Source organism: Chlorocebus sabaeus, chromosome 4 (genome assembly GCF_047675955.1).
Source record: "Chlorocebus sabaeus isolate Y175 chromosome 4, mChlSab1.0.hap1, whole genome shotgun sequence".
Taxonomy (NCBI): Eukaryota; Metazoa; Chordata; class Mammalia; order Primates; family Cercopithecidae; genus Chlorocebus; species Chlorocebus sabaeus.
This window is the reverse complement of record NC_132907.1, coordinates 93,700,165-93,717,846: the sequence shown is the minus strand read 5'-3', so window position 1 is coordinate 93,717,846 and position 17,682 is coordinate 93,700,165. Positions and strand designations below refer to the sequence as shown.

At 59.7% G+C, this 17,682-nt stretch overlaps 1 protein-coding gene across 1 annotated transcript in view; it reads right to left on the bottom strand.

The window, feature by feature from the left end:
* Positions 1–16,123, bottom strand: part of SLC9A3 (solute carrier family 9 member A3) — a 43,085-nt gene extending 26,962 nt beyond the window's left edge. The window contains exon 1 of the mRNA XM_073014903.1: positions 15,907–16,123. Coding sequence (XP_072871004.1) covers positions 15,907–16,123 — 217 coding nt within the window. The remainder of the gene's footprint in view (positions 1–15,906) is intronic.
* Between the last annotated feature and the right edge of the window lie 1,559 nt (positions 16,124–17,682).

The following is a 17,682-nucleotide window of genomic DNA, read 5'->3' as shown; positions in this document are numbered from 1 at the left end:
ACACATAAAGAAAATGTGGGTCCAGGCATGGTGGCTCACGCCTGTCATCCCAACACTTTGGGGGGCTAATGGGGCTCATGGTGGGGTGGATCACTTGAAGCCAGGAGTTAAAGACCAGCCTGGGCAGCATGGTGAAACTCTGTCTCTACTAAAGTAAATTACAAAAATTAGCTGGGTACGGTGGCGCACGCCTGTAATCCCAGCTACTCAGGAGGCTGAGGCATAAGAATCGCTTGAAGCCAAGAGGTGGAGGTTGCAGTGAGCCGAGTGCGTGCCACTGCACTGCAGCCTGGGCAACAGAGCTAGATGGAAGGAAGGAAGGAGGGAAGGAGGGAAGGAGGGAGGAAGGGAGGGAGAGAGGAAGGAAGGGCTTGAGGGCAGAGTAGGCTGGACACGTGTGGGCTGAGTGTGGAACCCTGGAACTCAGGCGTGGGCAGAAGATGGAGAACCACAGACAGGCACCGCCACAGCTGTTCCCAGCACCAAGCTTGCGTTTCCAGACTCAGTGGCCCGCCAGGGACCTGGCACAGCAGGTGAGGTTAGCTGTACCCCAAAGCACGTCAGGGAGTGAGAGGAGAATGGGGCGCGGGGAGGGGGAGGAGGCCCCCTGCAAAGCAGCAGGAACGAGGAAGGCCTCTGAGTCTCGCACACAGGCCAGAAGAAGCTGGCGCAGGGCCTGATGATTTGGAAGGGAAACCAGTGCCCGCGGCATCAATCAAGCAAAGCAAAGGCGTCTCAGAGGGGCTGTGGGGGCAGCCGGCGTTGACCCCCCTGCAGTCAGCGCTCAGCCACACAGCTCTCAGCTGGCTTCCCAGGGCCTGAGCAGGGATGGGGGAGGCTTCAGGAGAAGAGGGGCTCCGGCGATGTGGAGGAGAGTGTTTTGGGGAGACAGGTGCTGGGCTGGACAGGGGGAGCCGCTGGAGGCCTGGGGGCATTGGAAGCAGGCGGATCCCCAGGTGCTTGGGCCCCTCGCAGAGCGCAGCAGCTTGCCGGGAGCAGAGCCACTTGCTGGAAGCTCAGAGAAGGCTGCCAAGAGCAGCAACAGAGACCATGGTTCCCTCCAGGCACAGCCAGATGCTGTGTGGGGAAGCAAACGTGGCCGTACACTGCCACCAAGCTCTAAGGTGTTCGTGTGGGACGGAAGCGCTGGTGGAAAGGCCGAACCCGCGGGACATACCCCGAGAGCCGGCACCACGCTCAGTCCCGGCCTGGAGACAGGGGCCGGCTCAGTCAGGCTGTCTCCAAGCCCGGGGTGGAGACCTCATTGGGCTTTACTGTGGTGACCGCAGGGGAGCAGGGTCCAGGGGACAAGGTGGGCATAGACTGCTGTTTTCTCGAGTGAACCCTAGAACCACTGGATTTTTCCTCTGACAAAGCTAACCGAGGAAAAGATGAGGCCCATGGATGCATGAGCTCTCTGCCTGGCAGGCGAACATGCCCAGTGCATTTTCAGGTATTTGCTGAGGGCCCGCTACCCACGGGCTGAACAGACGCAGCCCGGAAAGGCCCAGGCAGGCGTCCGTGGGTGCTATCTTCTGTGAGTCAATGGGTTCAGCTGCCTGGGGAATCCTACGGGGGGAAGGCAAGGGAAACGGAGGTGAAGGAGCCGTGGGAAAGGCCAGGGCTGCTGGGTGCAGGGGTGGGTGGGAAGACGCGCCAGCAGCACACGCAGCTTTCTCTGGGCACTGCTGTGCTCCGAGACCTCCTGTGGCTCACACTGTCTCAAAGCTGTGCCTGGACACCTGCTGTCCCACCAGGTCTTCCCATGTCTCCCCTGGCCTCGCCCTTCTTCCTGTCTCTGCAGGTTCCACCCTGCATTCTTGTAACCTCCCATCACGATTCCCTCCAGCCTCCTAAGGGGTCAGATACCTGCCTATCCACATGTGAGATCCTAAAATATCCAACACGCACCAGCAAAACTGTGAGCCACATGGAGAGCACTGTGGCCCCATTGGCCTTGCTGGGCAGAGGCAAGAGTATCTGACTGTTCTCGGATGGCAAGGCTGGCATTTAAGTGTACAAAAGACCTAAATGTAAAACACAGAACTATAAAATTTCTAGAAGATAGCATGGAAGAAAAGCTACATAACCTGGGGTTTGGTGATGAATTTTTTGATCAACACCAAAAGCATGAGCGATAAAAGAAAAAATTGATAAATCGGACTTTTAAATTAAAAACTTTTTCTCTGCAAAAGAAGATATCTGCAAAACACATATCTCCTAAAGAGTTTATAATTCAAAACACGCAAAGGACTCTAAAAACTCAATAGGAAAAATAAACAACCCGCTGAGAAATGAGCCAAACATCTGGGCAGACCCCTCACCAAAGACAGGGAGACGGCAGATGAGCCCCTGAAATACGCACAGCCGCCCATGTCATGGTGGAGCTGCAAATTAAAACACACGGAGACACCGTCACGCCCCCGTTAGCGTGGCTGAAACCCAGGACACGGATAGCACCGAAGGCCGGAGAGGATGTGGGGTCACAGGAGTGCGCCCTCAGCACTGCTGGGGCACAGGGTGGTGCAGCCACTTGGAAGACAGCACGGCAGTTTCCTACAAACCTAAGCAGGCCATGACCACACAACCCAACGGTCAGGCCCACAGGATTGAAATCCTCTGTCCACACAAGAGCCTGCACATGGAGGTTTATAGCAGCTTTATTCATAATCACCAAAAAACCCTGGAAGCGACTGAGATGTCCTTCAGTAGATGGATGGATCCAGACAGTGGAATCTCATTCAGTGCTAAGAAGAAATGAGCTGTCAAGTCATGAACAGATACGGAGGAAACACAGATGCAATGAATAAGTAAAAGAAGCCGCTTTGAGAAGGCTGCACGCTATAGGTTTCCAACTACATGACATTCTGGAAAAGGCACAACTATGGAGACAGTGGTTGCCACGGGTTAGGGGGAGAGAGGGATGAACAGGCAGAGCACAGAGGATTTTTAGGGCCATGAAGTTCTCTGGATGAGACTGTAATGCTGGATCCATGTCATTGTACCCGTGTCCAAACCCACAGAAGTGCAACACCAAGAATGAGCCCTGATGTAAACTGTGGACCTCAATTAATAATAATGTATCAGGAGTGGCTGCATCATGACAAAGCTGTCACACCGATGCCGCCTGTTAGCAGTAGGGGGGACTGGGGGAGGGAAGGGCTGGGGTGTGGCTAGAGGGAACGTTATACTATCAGCTCAATATTCTGTAAATCCACAACTTTACTAAGAAATTTAAGTCCATTCATTTTCTAAGAAAGGGTGTCCCCGAAGCTGTGGGGGGCACTCCTTTTGGGGTGGGCTGGAGAGGGCCAGGCTGAGGGGACGAGGACAGCATTCCAGGCAGAGTGTGTGTGCGGTGGGCAGGCGGAGCCCAGGCCGAGGCACCCCTGGAGGAAGGGCCAGGCGTGCAGAGGCCCGGCGGCCAGTCTCCTCCTGACCCACCTATCAGTTCTGACTCCACGGTGCCGACACTACTGTCCGGCGTTACCAAGATCAGACCAAATACCAGTCTCACTTTTCACTGGAAGATAAAAGGGGCAAAGGCGGTTACAGAGGTTTCCACTGCAGCAAAACCCAAGAGAGCGGAAACTGAGGCTGGAGAATTGCCTCCTGCAGCGACACTGAGACTTGGGAACCTGGACACCAGGAGGGTGAGGGAGGGGGGTGTGCACCTACTGTGGGCTGCGTGGTGTGGGCTGGGACCACTGAGACCCAGCTGCTGAGACTCCAGCAAGCCACAAAGCCAGGGATGCTTCTGGAACACGACAGTGGCACTGGTTACAGCCGGGACTCGGCAGCTCCTTTGGGGTTTTGATTGGCAACATTTACCTCGGGCAGTATCTGGGAGCTCCATTTTGTTGATGCTTTTTGGGGAGGAGAAAGACTGGGAGGAAGGCTGGTGCATGGCACAGCCGCTGTGCCGGGACACAGGTGCAGAAAGGCTGGGAGGAAGGCTGGGAGGAAGGCTGGGAGGAAGGCTGGGAGGAAGGCTGGCGCATGGCACAGCCGCTGTGCCGGGACGCAGGTGCTAGATGAGCCCTCACACACGGGAGCCCTCACCCCCTGCTCTAACAGAGCCCAAGTGCCCCCTAAAAGCATGTGGCCCCTCCGAGGATGCGGAGTGGGATGGGAGGAGAGCGCCAGGCGCACGAGTGATGCCAGGGTCTGTCCCGCCGGGGTGTGTGGGCAGAGAATGCGTCAGCCCCGTGGGCAGTTGGGTGGGTCCTGACCACGGGGTTCCTGAGACACAGTGGATGCTGAGACGGCCACGTCTGACTTCCCAGCACACATCTGCCGCCTCCATGCAACACGTGCTCCTCAGGGGCCCAGGGACAGCTCTAGTGGGCAGACAGCAGCCCTGGGCCCCCCTCGCCTTCTCCCCCTGTGATGTTGGTACACAGTAACGCAGCTCTCCCATTTGTCGGCACCTCTGGCAACAGGGCTGCACCCGAGGGCTCCTCTCCCTCCGAAGGCAGGCGGGCCACACACAGCCACTGGAGCTTCTCTTGGGAGCAGCGCTCAACCAACCCAAGCCAGTTCCGCCTGAAGAGACTCCCCCGCTGTGTGCTGGGTGTGGGCAGTGGGCAAAATCCAGAGATGCAGAGACGATGGCGCCTGGCAAGGCCCCAGCCCCGGCTCGGGAGGGCACCCTGCTTTCTGGGAAGAGGTTACTTCCCTAATCACAGTTGGCTCTAACTAATCCTAAAATTAACCTTCAGATCTTGAGAAAACCAGGATTAAGACAGAAACCTGGAAGTGGCGCTTACATGGGCAAACCCTCGGGGAGGCGTGCTCAGGCAGTCCCGGTTCCGGTTCCCAGACGCTTTACACACACTCCCTCTTCCTCCCTGACCTGCGGTCTCCCAGGCTCTGTGCCACCAGGGCTGTCAGTCCAGGGGCTCTGTCCCTTGGGGGGCTCTGAGGCCCAGCCTCCGGCCTGCACCCTCCCTCCCCAGCTCCGCAGAGTCACCCAAGACCAGTGGCCACTGGCTCCACCACTCCTGGGGCCCACCCTGCCCCCCGAGGCCCATTGGGCCTTGCCTGTTGGGGGCTTTGCTCACTGTGGTCCCTCGGGCAGCCCTGCCCAGTGGGTCCCACAGCCGGTAGGTGGGGAAGGAGTGCTACGGCCCACTGAGGGCCTTCTGAGGACCGGGTTCTAAGGGGAATCTGTCTTCACTGTCTGGTCAGCCCGGTGTCCTCTGCACCGAACATCTGGCGCTGAATCTGAGGACAGAGCCCCCAGGAGCTGCTGTTCTTCCGCACTTTGTATCACCCCCAAAGTTCTTAGAAACAGGTGTTTTCAACTTTCCCATTCAGACTTGCAAGAAATCCTTTCCCAACAGAGAGCTCAAACCCTTGGACTTTGGCATGGCAACTCGGCAGGCGGTGAACTTGGAAGTTCCCTGATCCAAGGAGGAAGGAGAAAGGAGGAAGCTGCCGGCGCCCCGGGCCCCGCTCCTTCCCTCTGCCCTAGCCCTGCACAGTCCAGAAGGGGAGCCTGGCTTTGTCCCTGCCCAGGGATGGCTCCCAGAATCAGATAGGGGGGCCCAGCTGGGATGGCCCAGCACAAAGCCCTCAGGGAGGCACTCAAAGGCCGCCCTCCAGGGACCAGGGTCTCGGCACGGGTCACCTGGTCTTTCCCTAAGGCAGAGCCTTCCATGAGGAGACGTGGGGAGATTTCTCGGCCCCCCACCACCCACCCCAGAGTCCATGCCATCAACCTGGAGTTGCGGTCGCAGCCCTAACCATCCTCCCCAGCACAGCAGCACCAACGGCCAGGCCCACTCCCAGGATGTGCCCCTCCCGTTTGTGGAATTCCCGCTGCCCAGGGCAGCTATTACAGCCCCTCCTGCTCTGCCCGCCCCTCCCTCCTTCCTTTCAGGCCCCTGTGGACGGTGCACACATGGGAACCCCTTGGGCACCCCGGCTGCTCTCCTGACTCCGCCTGGGCACGGCCCCAGGCTCCATCTCAATTTTTCCTAGACTGACATGAAGAGGCTTTGGAAATGGACTTGACACACAGCCAGCCCCAAGGGAAGGCCGGCAATCAGACAGGGCAGGGAGCCCAGAGCTCAGGCTGGTATAGGCACTCGCCAACGTGAGGGAGCCACCCAGAGCTCACCCCAGCTCTGAACAAGGTCATCACACGGCCAGAGTGCAAGGACCACCTTCCGCTTCTCCTCCACGGGTTCCCCTGCTCCCTAAACACACACACCCCCTGCTGCTCCTCAAACACCCACACATTACTGCCTGCCACTCACACACCCATGCATAACCCCACCACTCACACACCCACGCACTCCCCCTGCCACTCACACACACACACACACACACTCCTCCTGCCCCTCATACACACACACTCCCCCTACCCCTCACATACTCACACTCCCCCTACCCCTCACACACACATTCCCCCTACCCCTCACACACACACTCCCCCTACCCCTTACACACACACTCCCCCTACCTCTCACACACTTCTCCTGCCCCTCACACACACACTCCCCCTACCCCTCACACACACACTCCCCCTACCCTTCACACACACTTCTCCTGCCCCTCACACACACTCACACACTCCCCCTGCCCCTCACACACTCACACACTTCCCTTGACCCTCTCACACACACACACTCCCCCCTGCCCCTCACACACTCCCCCCTGGCCCTCACACACACACACACACTCTCACACACTCACCCCTGCCCCTCACACACACACACTCCCCCTACCCCTCACACACACACACTCCCCCTGCCCCTCACACACACACACTCCCCCTACCCCTCACACACACACACTCCCCCTGCCCCTCACACACACACACTCCCCCTACCCCTCACACACACACACTCCCCCTGCCCCTCACACACACACACTCCCCATACCCCTCACACACACACACTCCCCCTGCCCCTCACACACTCACACACTTCCCTTGACCCTCTCACACACACACACTCCCCCCTGCCCCTCACACACTCCCCCTACCCCTCACACACACTCCCCCTACCCCTCACACACACACACTCCCCCTGCCCCTCACACACTCACACACTTCCCTTGACCCTCTCACACACACACACTCCCCCTGCCCCTCACACACTCACACACTTCCCTTGACCCTCTCACACACACACTCCCCCTGCCCCTCACACACTCACACACTTCCCTTGACCCTCTCACACACACACTCCCCCTGCCCCTCACACACTCACACACTTCCCTTGACCCTCTCACACACACACACTCCCCCTGCCCCTCACACACACACCCCGCCCCCCGGCCCTCACACACACACTCCCCCGACCCTCACACACTCATACACTCCCCCTACCCCTCACACACACACACTCCCCCTACCCCTCACACACACACACTCCCCCTACCCCTCTCACACACACACTCCCCCTACCCCTCACACACACACACTCCCCCTACCCCCTCACACACACACACTCCACCCTGCCCCCACACACACACACACTCTCACACACTCACCCCTGCCCCTCACACACACACACTCCCCCTACCCCTCACACACACACACACTCCCCCTGCCCCTCACACACACACACACTCTCACACACTCACCCCTGCCCCTCACACACACACACTCCCCCTGCCCCTCACACACTCACATACTTCCCTTGACCCTCTCTCACACACACACACACACACTCCCCCTGCCCCTCACACACACACCCCACCCCCCGGCCCTCACACACACACTCCCCCGACCCTCACACACTCATACACTTCCCCTGCCCCTCACACACACACACTCCCCCTACCCCTCACACACACACACTCCGCCTACCCCTCACACACACACACTCCCCCTACCCCTCTCACACACACACACTCCACCCTGCCCCTCACACACACACACACTCTCACACACTCACCCCTGCCCCTCACACACACACACTCCCCCTGCCCCTCACACACTCACATACTTCCCTTGACCCTCTCTCACACACACACACCCTGCCCCCCGGCCCTCACACACACACTCCCCCTGACCCTCATCCACACTTTTTGCCTCAGGCACTTGACTCTGGCTATTCCTTCCCTGAACATGCTTCCCCCAACCCACAGGGCTGGCTGCCGCTCTGCCCCAGGGATGGCTTCTTGGCTGTCTTTGGTCCTTGGTGTCCTCCCAGGAGTGCTGCCCCCTGGGATATTTGGGTCTCATTTGAAGTGGGATCCCCACTGCCTATAGGGCGTGGTGGGCACTGAATGTTTATTGAGTGAATATTAAACTGGAGAGCGCTCCTCTATTGCCCAGAGCTCTGGCTGCTGCAGAGTCCTGCTTGACTTTGCATACCTAAAAGTGGTTGGTATGCTAAGGGTATTGGCTGCCTGTGACCCAGGTTCCACTCTTTGTCCCAGGAGGGTGCCAGGTTGGGCAGTCCCAGCACCAGGTCAGGGCCTGCCCAGGGTGTGTCTGCATCTTCCCAGGCCTGGCAACATCAGGATGGGGCTGGGTTTGTCTGTCTTATTTCAGAAGGCATAGCTAAGGCATAGCTAAGATTTCAGCTGACAGTAGAGCATGTTTTAGGCCAGGTGAGTGTGGTTTCTCTCTGGGCACATGACCCACTCCTGGGAAAGCTCTGTGTGGGGCCGATGGTGCTCACCACGCTGAGCCCAGATCTGCCAGAGCGCTCTGAGCCGATGCTGCAATTGCTTGTCAATGATCCCACTTTGCAGGTTAAGTCTGCCACTCCTTGGCAGGCGGCGCCTCTGAAGCCATTGTCATCCGGAAGTAGGTGTGCTGCTCACTGGAGGCGCTGTGGTAATTTAAGGAAATAGTTTAGCCAAGGAGCTGAGACAGCCTCTTCCTGGGCCCAGTGTCCAGATGGTTTTGGATGAAGCTTACACATGGTAAGCCAATGTTTATCCCTCCACTCCTTTACTCTCCCATGCGTGCATTCATCCATCCATTTATCCATCTACTCATTCATTCATTCCTCCTTGTGGGTGCATCCATCCATTCACCCATCCATCCATCCATCCATCCATCCTTCCACACATCTACCCATCCATCTGCCCATCCATCCATTTACTCATCCATTCACCCATCCACTCACTCATCCATCCGTCAATCCACTTATCCATCCACCATCCATTCAGTCATCAGCCATCCACCCATCTGCCCATCCATCCATTTACTCATCCATTCACCCATCCACTCACTCATCCACCCATCCATCCATCAATCCACTCATCCATATATCCATTCATTCACTCATCCATCCTTCAGTTCACTCACCCATCCATCCTTCAGTCCACTCATCCATCCATCCATTCACTCATCCATATATCCATTCATTCATCTGTCTATCCATCCATCCATCAATCCACCCATCCACCCATCCATCCATTCACTCATCCATCCATCAATCCACTCATCCATCCAGCTATCCATTCACTCATCCTTCCATCAATCCACTCATCCATCCATTCACCCATCCATCTATCCATCCATCCACTCACTCATCTATCCATCAATCCACCCATTCACTTATTCAGATAGCCATTTATCCATCCATCCATCCATCCATCCATCCATCCATCCATCCACCCATCCATCCATCCATTCACTCATCCATTCACCCAAACCATCCACCCATCCATCCATCCATCCATCCATCCATCCATCCATCCATTCACTCATCCATCCATCCATCCATCCATCCATCCATTCACTCATCCACCCTTGCATCCATTTACTCATCCATTCATCCATCCATCAATCCATGCATTCATCCATCTATCTCTTCAGTCATCCATCCATCCAGGTGTCCATTCACATGCTCAGATCTGCAGGGCCCTGCTGGGGACAGGCACTGGGGACACAGGAGGAATAAGACAGACAGTCCCTGCCCTTGTGGCACCAACTTGGTTGAGCCAAAAGACCTTGGAGGAGGAGGTGCCCTCAGGAACTGCGAAGAGGAAGGCTCTGAGCTCAGGAAAGGAGGGGCAGGAGAGATGCTGAGTATGAAGGGATGAAGCTGGGGTGAGTGCATGACTTGGGGGAGGGTGGAGTCTGGCACCCCAGGACCTGGTACCCTGAGACCTGGCACCCTGAGACGTGATACCCCAAGATCTAGCACCCTGAGATATGGCACTTCATGACCTGGCACCCTGAGACCTGGCACCAAGACCTGGTACCCAGAAACCTGGTATCCCAACACCTGGCACCCTGACACCTGGCATCCCAAGACTCTTGTCTCAAGGGTAGATGGAGAGAGCCTTGGCAGCTTCATCGTGCACTGAGACTCCTGGGTGTGGGACTCGGCCCAGACGCTGGGCAGATGATGTGCAGGATGGGAACCCCAGCTCTAAGCATGCCCCAGTGCAGCCCCTGGCTCCTGGAGAAGCCGGCGGTAGGGGCGGCCACACTGGGGGAGTTCAGCCATTTCTGCGGTAGACATGAGACTGCTTAGGTGCTGGAGCTTGGGCTCAGACAGGCATCTCAACAAGCCTGTGTGGTCACAGGGAGCGCCACACACGCCCAGAGGCGGGGAGCTCCCAGGGTGGCAGGGAGGGGGTTGGGGGGGCTGGCAGCCAAGAGTGACTCACCATCCCTCTCTCTCTCTGGGCCTCTGGCAGAGCTGCCAGGTACCCACAGGGAGCCCTGGTGGTTCCTTCCCTGCCCCAGATGCTATCAGCACTTCCCAACCTTTGCCCCTTTCCTCAGGATTCTCCTGGGCGACACCTTAGCTCCAAATGCCATGGATTGTTTTACAGCCTACAGCTGATTCTCCTGTGGGCAGCTCCTGGAAAATGAGACTTCACCCCTTCAGGGCCAGACCCTCCCCTGTGGAGATTCCTGGGAGAGTCCTTGCTTCCAGGCCTCCTGTGAGGGCTCCTGACTCCAAACCCACTGAGTGCACATCTCCTGCCAGGACTGGGATCCACAGAGCCCTCTCACTGGTCCTCTCCTGGGAGGTCGGGGTCCCCTGGGGACTCTGCTGCCCACCCTGGCCTTCTAGGCCGTCCTTGTCCCCAGACCCTCCTTTCCTATGCTTCTTCAAGGAGAATCTAAGGGCAGTTCAACTGGAGTGGGTAACAGATATGGTGGGGGGTAGGCGCTGTGCGCATTGAGGGATTCCTGCCTCCAGGACCAGAGCACGTGCAATAAAACCATCCACCCCAGGAGGTGAAGATGACCCCACAGCTGCCCTCACAGCCTGGGCACCGAGTGCCTGGTAGAGGGCTGCACCTTGGAGAAATCCACAGCTTAGGCAGGTGGTCTAGGCAGTATCACACCCCCAGTAGCAGAGGCTCCCTGGGACACCCTGGGTTAGACAGCGGGGGTCCGGGATCGAGTGCCGGGTTAGGGCGACCTCCTGCGCCCCACTCAGACAGCAAGGAGGCACCTGGTGCCTCAGATTTGGGACCCAGAGCAGGGAATCTGGCGCTCAGGGATCTGGGTCTTGAGCCCTGTCCAGTTAAGGAGGAGGTACTGCAACCCCAAGGCTGAAGCTCCTGCGGAAAAGCATTCCCACGCTCCCACAGGAGAGCTGCACCGCTCAGAGATGGGGAGGCTGCTCTTCTGACCCTGCACCCCAGTGTCCTCCCGACCCTCCTATGGCTGTGCGAGGCACTGCAGACTCCAGATACCTGTCTCGCTCCCACCCGCCCTTCCAGCCAGGGCTCATCAAGACGTGGGGCAGCCTGGGCCTCCCCCCTCAAACCCCCTCAGCAACACGAGCTCCTCTTCCAGAGCCCGCCCCCACCCAGCCCCACTGTCCTGGTTTCCCCGTGGGCCATCACTGCCGCTGCTCAGGTCCTACCCCCTCAAGGCGCCACCTCCCTGAGCCAGCGCTGCCCAGCTCTGGAGTTTGGGTCCATGAGATGTCGGCTCCCACACCTCCTGTACGTCCACAACCCAAGGGGTCCCCACGGCCAAACACTTGGGGACAAATGGACGCAGCTGGGCCTAGAATCCACTCCCGGCCCCAGCCCCTCCCCAGTCTCCAACATCTCAAAATTTAACTCCCCCAATTCCTTTTTGGTCGGGTCCTGTTGCTCGTGTGTGGCTGTGCTGCAAGGCGAGGTCAGTGCAGCAGAGTCCCCCCAAGGGTTGAGAACAGGATGAGACTGGGAGATCTGGCCCCTGCTGTGTCACTGATGACCCTGTGACATTTCCACCCCTGCCCCAAAGAGGCCCTGCGGTCCACCGCCCTGATGCCCAAGGGAAGCTCCCCACTGTCTTCCCAGAATCTCCCCAGTGAGATTCTCTGCCCCATGGCCAGTCGTCTGAGAACCCAGATCTGACCACATCCACTCCTCACCACGACACTAGGTGGGGACCAAAGTCCTCCAAGGCTGTAGCTGAGTTGCTCGGGCCTCCCCCTGCCTCCCTCTGCTTCCCCAGGGACCCTCCTTGGGCCTCCCCTCTGGCTTCTGACACCCCCATCTCCCTCTCCTTCCAGGGGCCCATTCCTGGCAGTCCTGACACCTGCTGCTGCCTGAATCCCACCCCAGGGCCCCCAGCCAGTGCTGCCAGGCCTGGCGGTCTCTGCAAGGCGCAGCCTCAGCCCCCAGAGGAAGCCCAGGAAGGAGGGAAAGCCTGGCCCAGGGTCCCCAACGCGGACAGTGCAGGGTGAGGCGGGGATCTGGTGGGCATCTAAGGCCTAGAGTGACCCTGGTGTGGGTGGCTACAGGCTGGGGGCCCCCAAGGGGCACAGGAGGAAGCCCCCTCACCCTGCCTGAGGCAGACACTAGTCCCTGCCGCCTCCACTGCTAAAGACTTCCTCATCCTCTCAGTCCGGGAGGTCCGTGCTGTGACTGGCTCTCTGGCCTCGGCCCCTGCCTCCCCTTCTGCATTTTAAAAAGATGCCGTAACAGGCAGGGGAACCCCCAGTGCACACAAATAGGGGACTTGCGGGAAGCCCCTGCCGGAGCCCAGACACGCAGCTTGAGGCTGGTGGGCCAACAGCAGCACCGGTTCCTTGCCCCGGCACCTGGGCTACCTGCTGAGGCCCCAGCCCCAGCATTTGCTTGGGGCAGCTCTGGCCCTCTAGCCATCCTCTGTCCCAAGCTGCCTGGAGTAGAAGCCTCCAGGGATCAACATTGCTGTGGGTTTCAAGATCCCGGGACTCTTATTTCCCCAACTAGGTTACAAATTGAAGAAGCCTGGGGCTGTGAGTTAGAAACACTCAGGACGTGTGAGAAATTCAGCAAACGTTTGGAAAAGCAACAGGAATGCAGCTCTTTTCTGTTGGAAGAGACATTTCTGTTTGTGTAACTTGAGACTGAAAGAGTTTGGCCAATCCCTGACCATTTTAAACAGCAAAATGTGCCAAGCAGTTTAGTAGGTTCAGACCCTGGTCTGGGGGCTGTGGGCATGTGAAGGAGGCTGGGTAAAGTGGGAGAAGTCCCGCTGTGGTGCAGGCTCAGGCCCCGGCGTCTGTGAAGGCCTGGATGTGAGGGTCCTCTGGGAACACAGGTCGTGCGCCTGAGGCTGGCTGCACAAGGAGGACGGTCTGGGCCAGCAGAATCTGAGAAGTCCAGAGTTCACAGGGGAGGGGTTGGGGGAGGAAGCACACAGGGAGGGCCAGGGGCTGTGTTCAAGAGGTGTGGCTGGCAGAGAGGGGATGGAGGGTGGGACAGCCTGGGGGCCAATCAGGGCAGACCCAGGGCAGACCTCAGCTGTCACTGCCGGGGCTGCAGCGTGGACAGTGGGTTGAGGGGATGACAGCGAGTGTAGAGGGCAGGTCTGGAGAGGTCTGCGCCGGTGGGATGCTTTGATGAGCTCTCACAGCTGCGCAGGGTGAGGCTCTTGCCTTCCCAGGTGGGGCCAACAATCCTGGGACAAAGACAGCCGCTCCGTGCTATCAGGGTGGGCCTTCGTAAAGGGCCAGCTCCCCAGGAGATGCATTCTGGGACCGCCCTGCCCCAGGGACTTGCTGCTGGAGCCGGCAACCTCCTTGCCCTCAAGGACATCTTTCCAGAACCAGTCCAAGTGTCTGGGAGACCTGAAGGCTTTTCCTGGTGAATAACAAACTCTGAGGCCAGGCAAAGCCCCGGTCAGTGTGCCCTCCCTGCGGGCTCCCAGATGGGGCTGGCTGGTGCCTGGTGGCTGTCTTTGGACCTTCCGATGCCAGATTCTGACTCTGTACACGGGGCTGAACTGGGAGAGGCCCCAGCTTGTACAGAAATTACATATTCAGGACCGGGCGCGGTGGATCACGCCTGTCATCCCAGCACTTTGGGAGGCCGAGGCGGGTGGATCACCTGAGGTCTGGAGTTCAAGACCAGCCTGACCAACATGGAGAAACCCTGTCTCTACTAAAAATACAAATTAGCCGGCCTTGGTGGCAGGCGCCTGTAATCCCAGAGAGGCTGAGGCAGGAGGTGGAGGCTGCAGTGAGCCGAGATCGCGTCATTGCACTCCAGCCTGGGCAACAAGAACGAAACCCCGTCTCAAAAAAAAAAAAAAAAAAAGAAAGAAAGAAAGAAAAGAAAAGAAAGAAAGAAAAGAAAAGAAAAGAAAAGAAAAGAAAAGAAAAGAAATTACCTATTCAGTTTACACCAGCGGGACACGCCCGTCAGAGGAAAGCAGGGTGAGCTTTAGGACTGGGCATCCGCAGAGCCCAGGCTGAGGCTGGACCTCCCTGATGCCCCAGGGGACCTTCTCAAGGAAATCACCTGTAGGAGGCAGACAGCCTCAGAGACTCCCCCACGGCCACCATCGCAAGCCCCCAGTGGAAAGCACAGCGAGGCCAGCGTGAGCCCGGAGAGCAGGCAGCCCAGGCCGGGAGCTGAAAGACACCGGGGTGAGGAGGAGGCTGCAGAGAAGGGAGGAGGCTGCAGAGAAGGGAGGGGGCGGGAGGGCTCAGAAGAGCACTTAGGAGACAGAAAGCAAACACTCAAGGGGCCTGAAGGGGAGGGGAGACCCTGGCATAAATAGGGCAAGCGGCAGGCGTCACTGCAGGAAAAGGCACCTTCTCCAATCAAGCCTGCTGGGCGTACCAGGTTCCACCAAGGCCAAGGTTCTCTCAGCTGTTCTCCCCGAAGCCTGTCCTTCCCCTGTCCTGCGTGGGCGCCCCTCCTTGGCCCCAGCATCCAAACCGCCGCCCCCTCCCCACCCCGCCCCAGTCCAAAGCCGCTCTGGAAACCTGCGGCGGCGCCTGCTGCTCTGATCTTGCTTCTCCTGGCCCCGCTCGGGTCCCCTAATCTCCCCTCTACACAAGTGACCACCTCTCTGCCACCCCTGGAGAGACCCTCCCCTGTGGGCCAACACATGAAACTTTGATCCCCACGAGCTCCTCAGGAAGCTGACCTTCCTGTCACCTTGCCAGGAGCTACCTGCCGTGCCCACATTACTGGTTCATTGGCGCAAGTTAAGGAGAAGAGAAATCTGACCGACCGGGATTTTCCAAAAAAAAAAGGAGGCCCGCCAATGGGAACGCTGCGCCGGTAGGGAGGATTCTGCTGGGTTTCATGCGGGTAGCACCGCTTTTCCCTTCTGCCCTTGTAACGCACGAAAAAGCGCCATCACTCCAAGGACGTTTCTCTAAAAAGATTGAGTACCCCGAAGGAAACCCGGCCCCAGGGACTCCCCGGGCGCGAGCAGCCTACAGTCTGCGGGGCTCGGAGCGGAGGCCGGACGGAGACCCCACAGGGACCCAGGAGCCTGGAGCCGGGAGCCAGGGGCTCCGAGGCTGTGCCCCCGCCGGGTAGGGGAGACCCTCGGGACCCGCAGGGGCGGCTTAGCGCGGCCAGAGTCGCTCCCGAGTCTCGCTCTGCTGGACCCGAGAGCCGGACTCTCCCGAGCCGCGGCCGCCCGGCTCCGACCTGATGGGCGCGGCCACAACGAAGCCCCCAGACCCCGCAGAGGCGGCCGCAGACCCCGCGGGCAGACCCGGAGACCCCGGGGCCACCTACCGATCTTGGCCACGCTGGCCACGAGGATCCAGAGCGCGATGACGTAGGGATCCTGCACGTGGGCCCACTCGAAGGTGACCACCTGGAAGCCCCCGCTCTCGCCGTGCGCGTCGCCGGGCTCCACCTCCACGCCCCCGGCCCGCGCCAGCCCGCCCAGCGCCAGCGCCAGCGCCAGCAGCAGCCCCCGGCCGGGGCCCCGGGACCCGAGTCCCCACATCGCCTCCTGCTTAGCGCGGGGCTGGGACGCGCATGTCGCGGGGGGTCCCGGCTGGGCTCGGCCGTCGCGCGGGGCTGGGACCCGGCGAAGACCCGGCGCGCTCCGGTGCGGGTGCCTGCGACAGTCCGATCCCCGCCCGCCGGGGTGGCCTTTAATCCCGCGGCCCCCTCCCGCCCCGGGGCGGAGCCTGCCCGCCCCCGCCGCGCACTCGCGAGCGCAGACACCGCCGCAGCTCCCGGCACGCCCGCCCCGCCCGCGCACGCCCACCCGGCGCTCCCCTGTCCCCACCCTTCCCCGAGCCCGCGGCCTGGAGGTCTGGGAGGTCGCGGCAAGAGCGAGCCCGGGACTGCGCTACCGCCTCCCTGGGGCTGGGGGCGAGGGGAGCACAGCGCTGGGCGGCGGGACAGGCGGTTCCCCCCGCCTCTCCGCGTCCGCGCAGCTCGTGGGGTGCCCGGGCAGCTGCGGGTGCGCTCGCCCCAATCGGTCATAAATGCAGGGCCTGGGGCTGCGCAGACCTCACAGGGCGGCCCAAGGGTGCACAGGGGCCCCCGGGCCGCAAGTCTCGCTGTGTCTTCAGCAGAAACCTGCATTCCGCAGCCGGACCGGCCACTTACCAGAAACCGGGGACGCCCAGACCCGGCGTGGTGCGCTGGGAAGTCTCTCTGCCCCTCCCCTCGCCGGCCGCATCCCCCACCCCAGGCTCTGTGGCCTCCACGCCCCGGCCCCTGCCTTCTGACCTCCACCCAAAACACTTCGATACCCCCAGGGCTTCACACTGATGCGGGGCCTCTGCCCACAGCCCACTCTGGCAGCACTGGCTCCCTTAAGCATCTCAGGCTCCACTATGCAAACCACGCCCCTGTTTTCCTCCAAGCCCACCCTGCAGCCTTCCAGCCCCAGACCTGGGAGGCACGCGGCCTTCTTTCCCTCACCAGGGGTTTCCAAGCTCTTAGCATATGTGCTCTACCTTCAAAATTCGCACAAAACCAGCAGCTGCTCGGAGCCTGCCTGCAGCCACTTGCAAAGCCTCCTGCTCGGCCCTTTGCCTGCCCCTTCAGTCCCTCTTATTGGGACCCTGCTTCTCAGAGGAAAGACTCAACTTCCCCCAGGAGCTCTGACCCCAGCCACTGCCTAACACCCACCCTCATGCACGCCACAGCCCACACCAGCAATCGGCGCCTCTCGAGGCCTTTGCACACCCTGCTCCCTCTGCTTGGACAGCTCTTGCCTGCTCCCTTCCTTGGCTCCCCAGGGGCTTGGCTCCAATGCCACCTTCTTGTCCCACCCCCCACCCACTGAGCTCACAACTGTGGCTGCTGAGCTCCCGCCTCCCCTGCTTACTCAGCCGGGGCTCAGCTCATCTCTCAGCCCTGGGGACTGCTGGCTTTGACCTTGAGCTGTCTGCCCTCACCCTGGGAATGTCTGCTCCACGAGCAAGGGGCTCACGCATGCATCCCCTGAGCTTAGAAGAGAGCTGGGCACACAATAGCACTCGAAAGATAGTGGCTGAGTGGATGGATGATAGGTGGACGGAGGGCAGGTGGGCGGTAGGTGGGTGC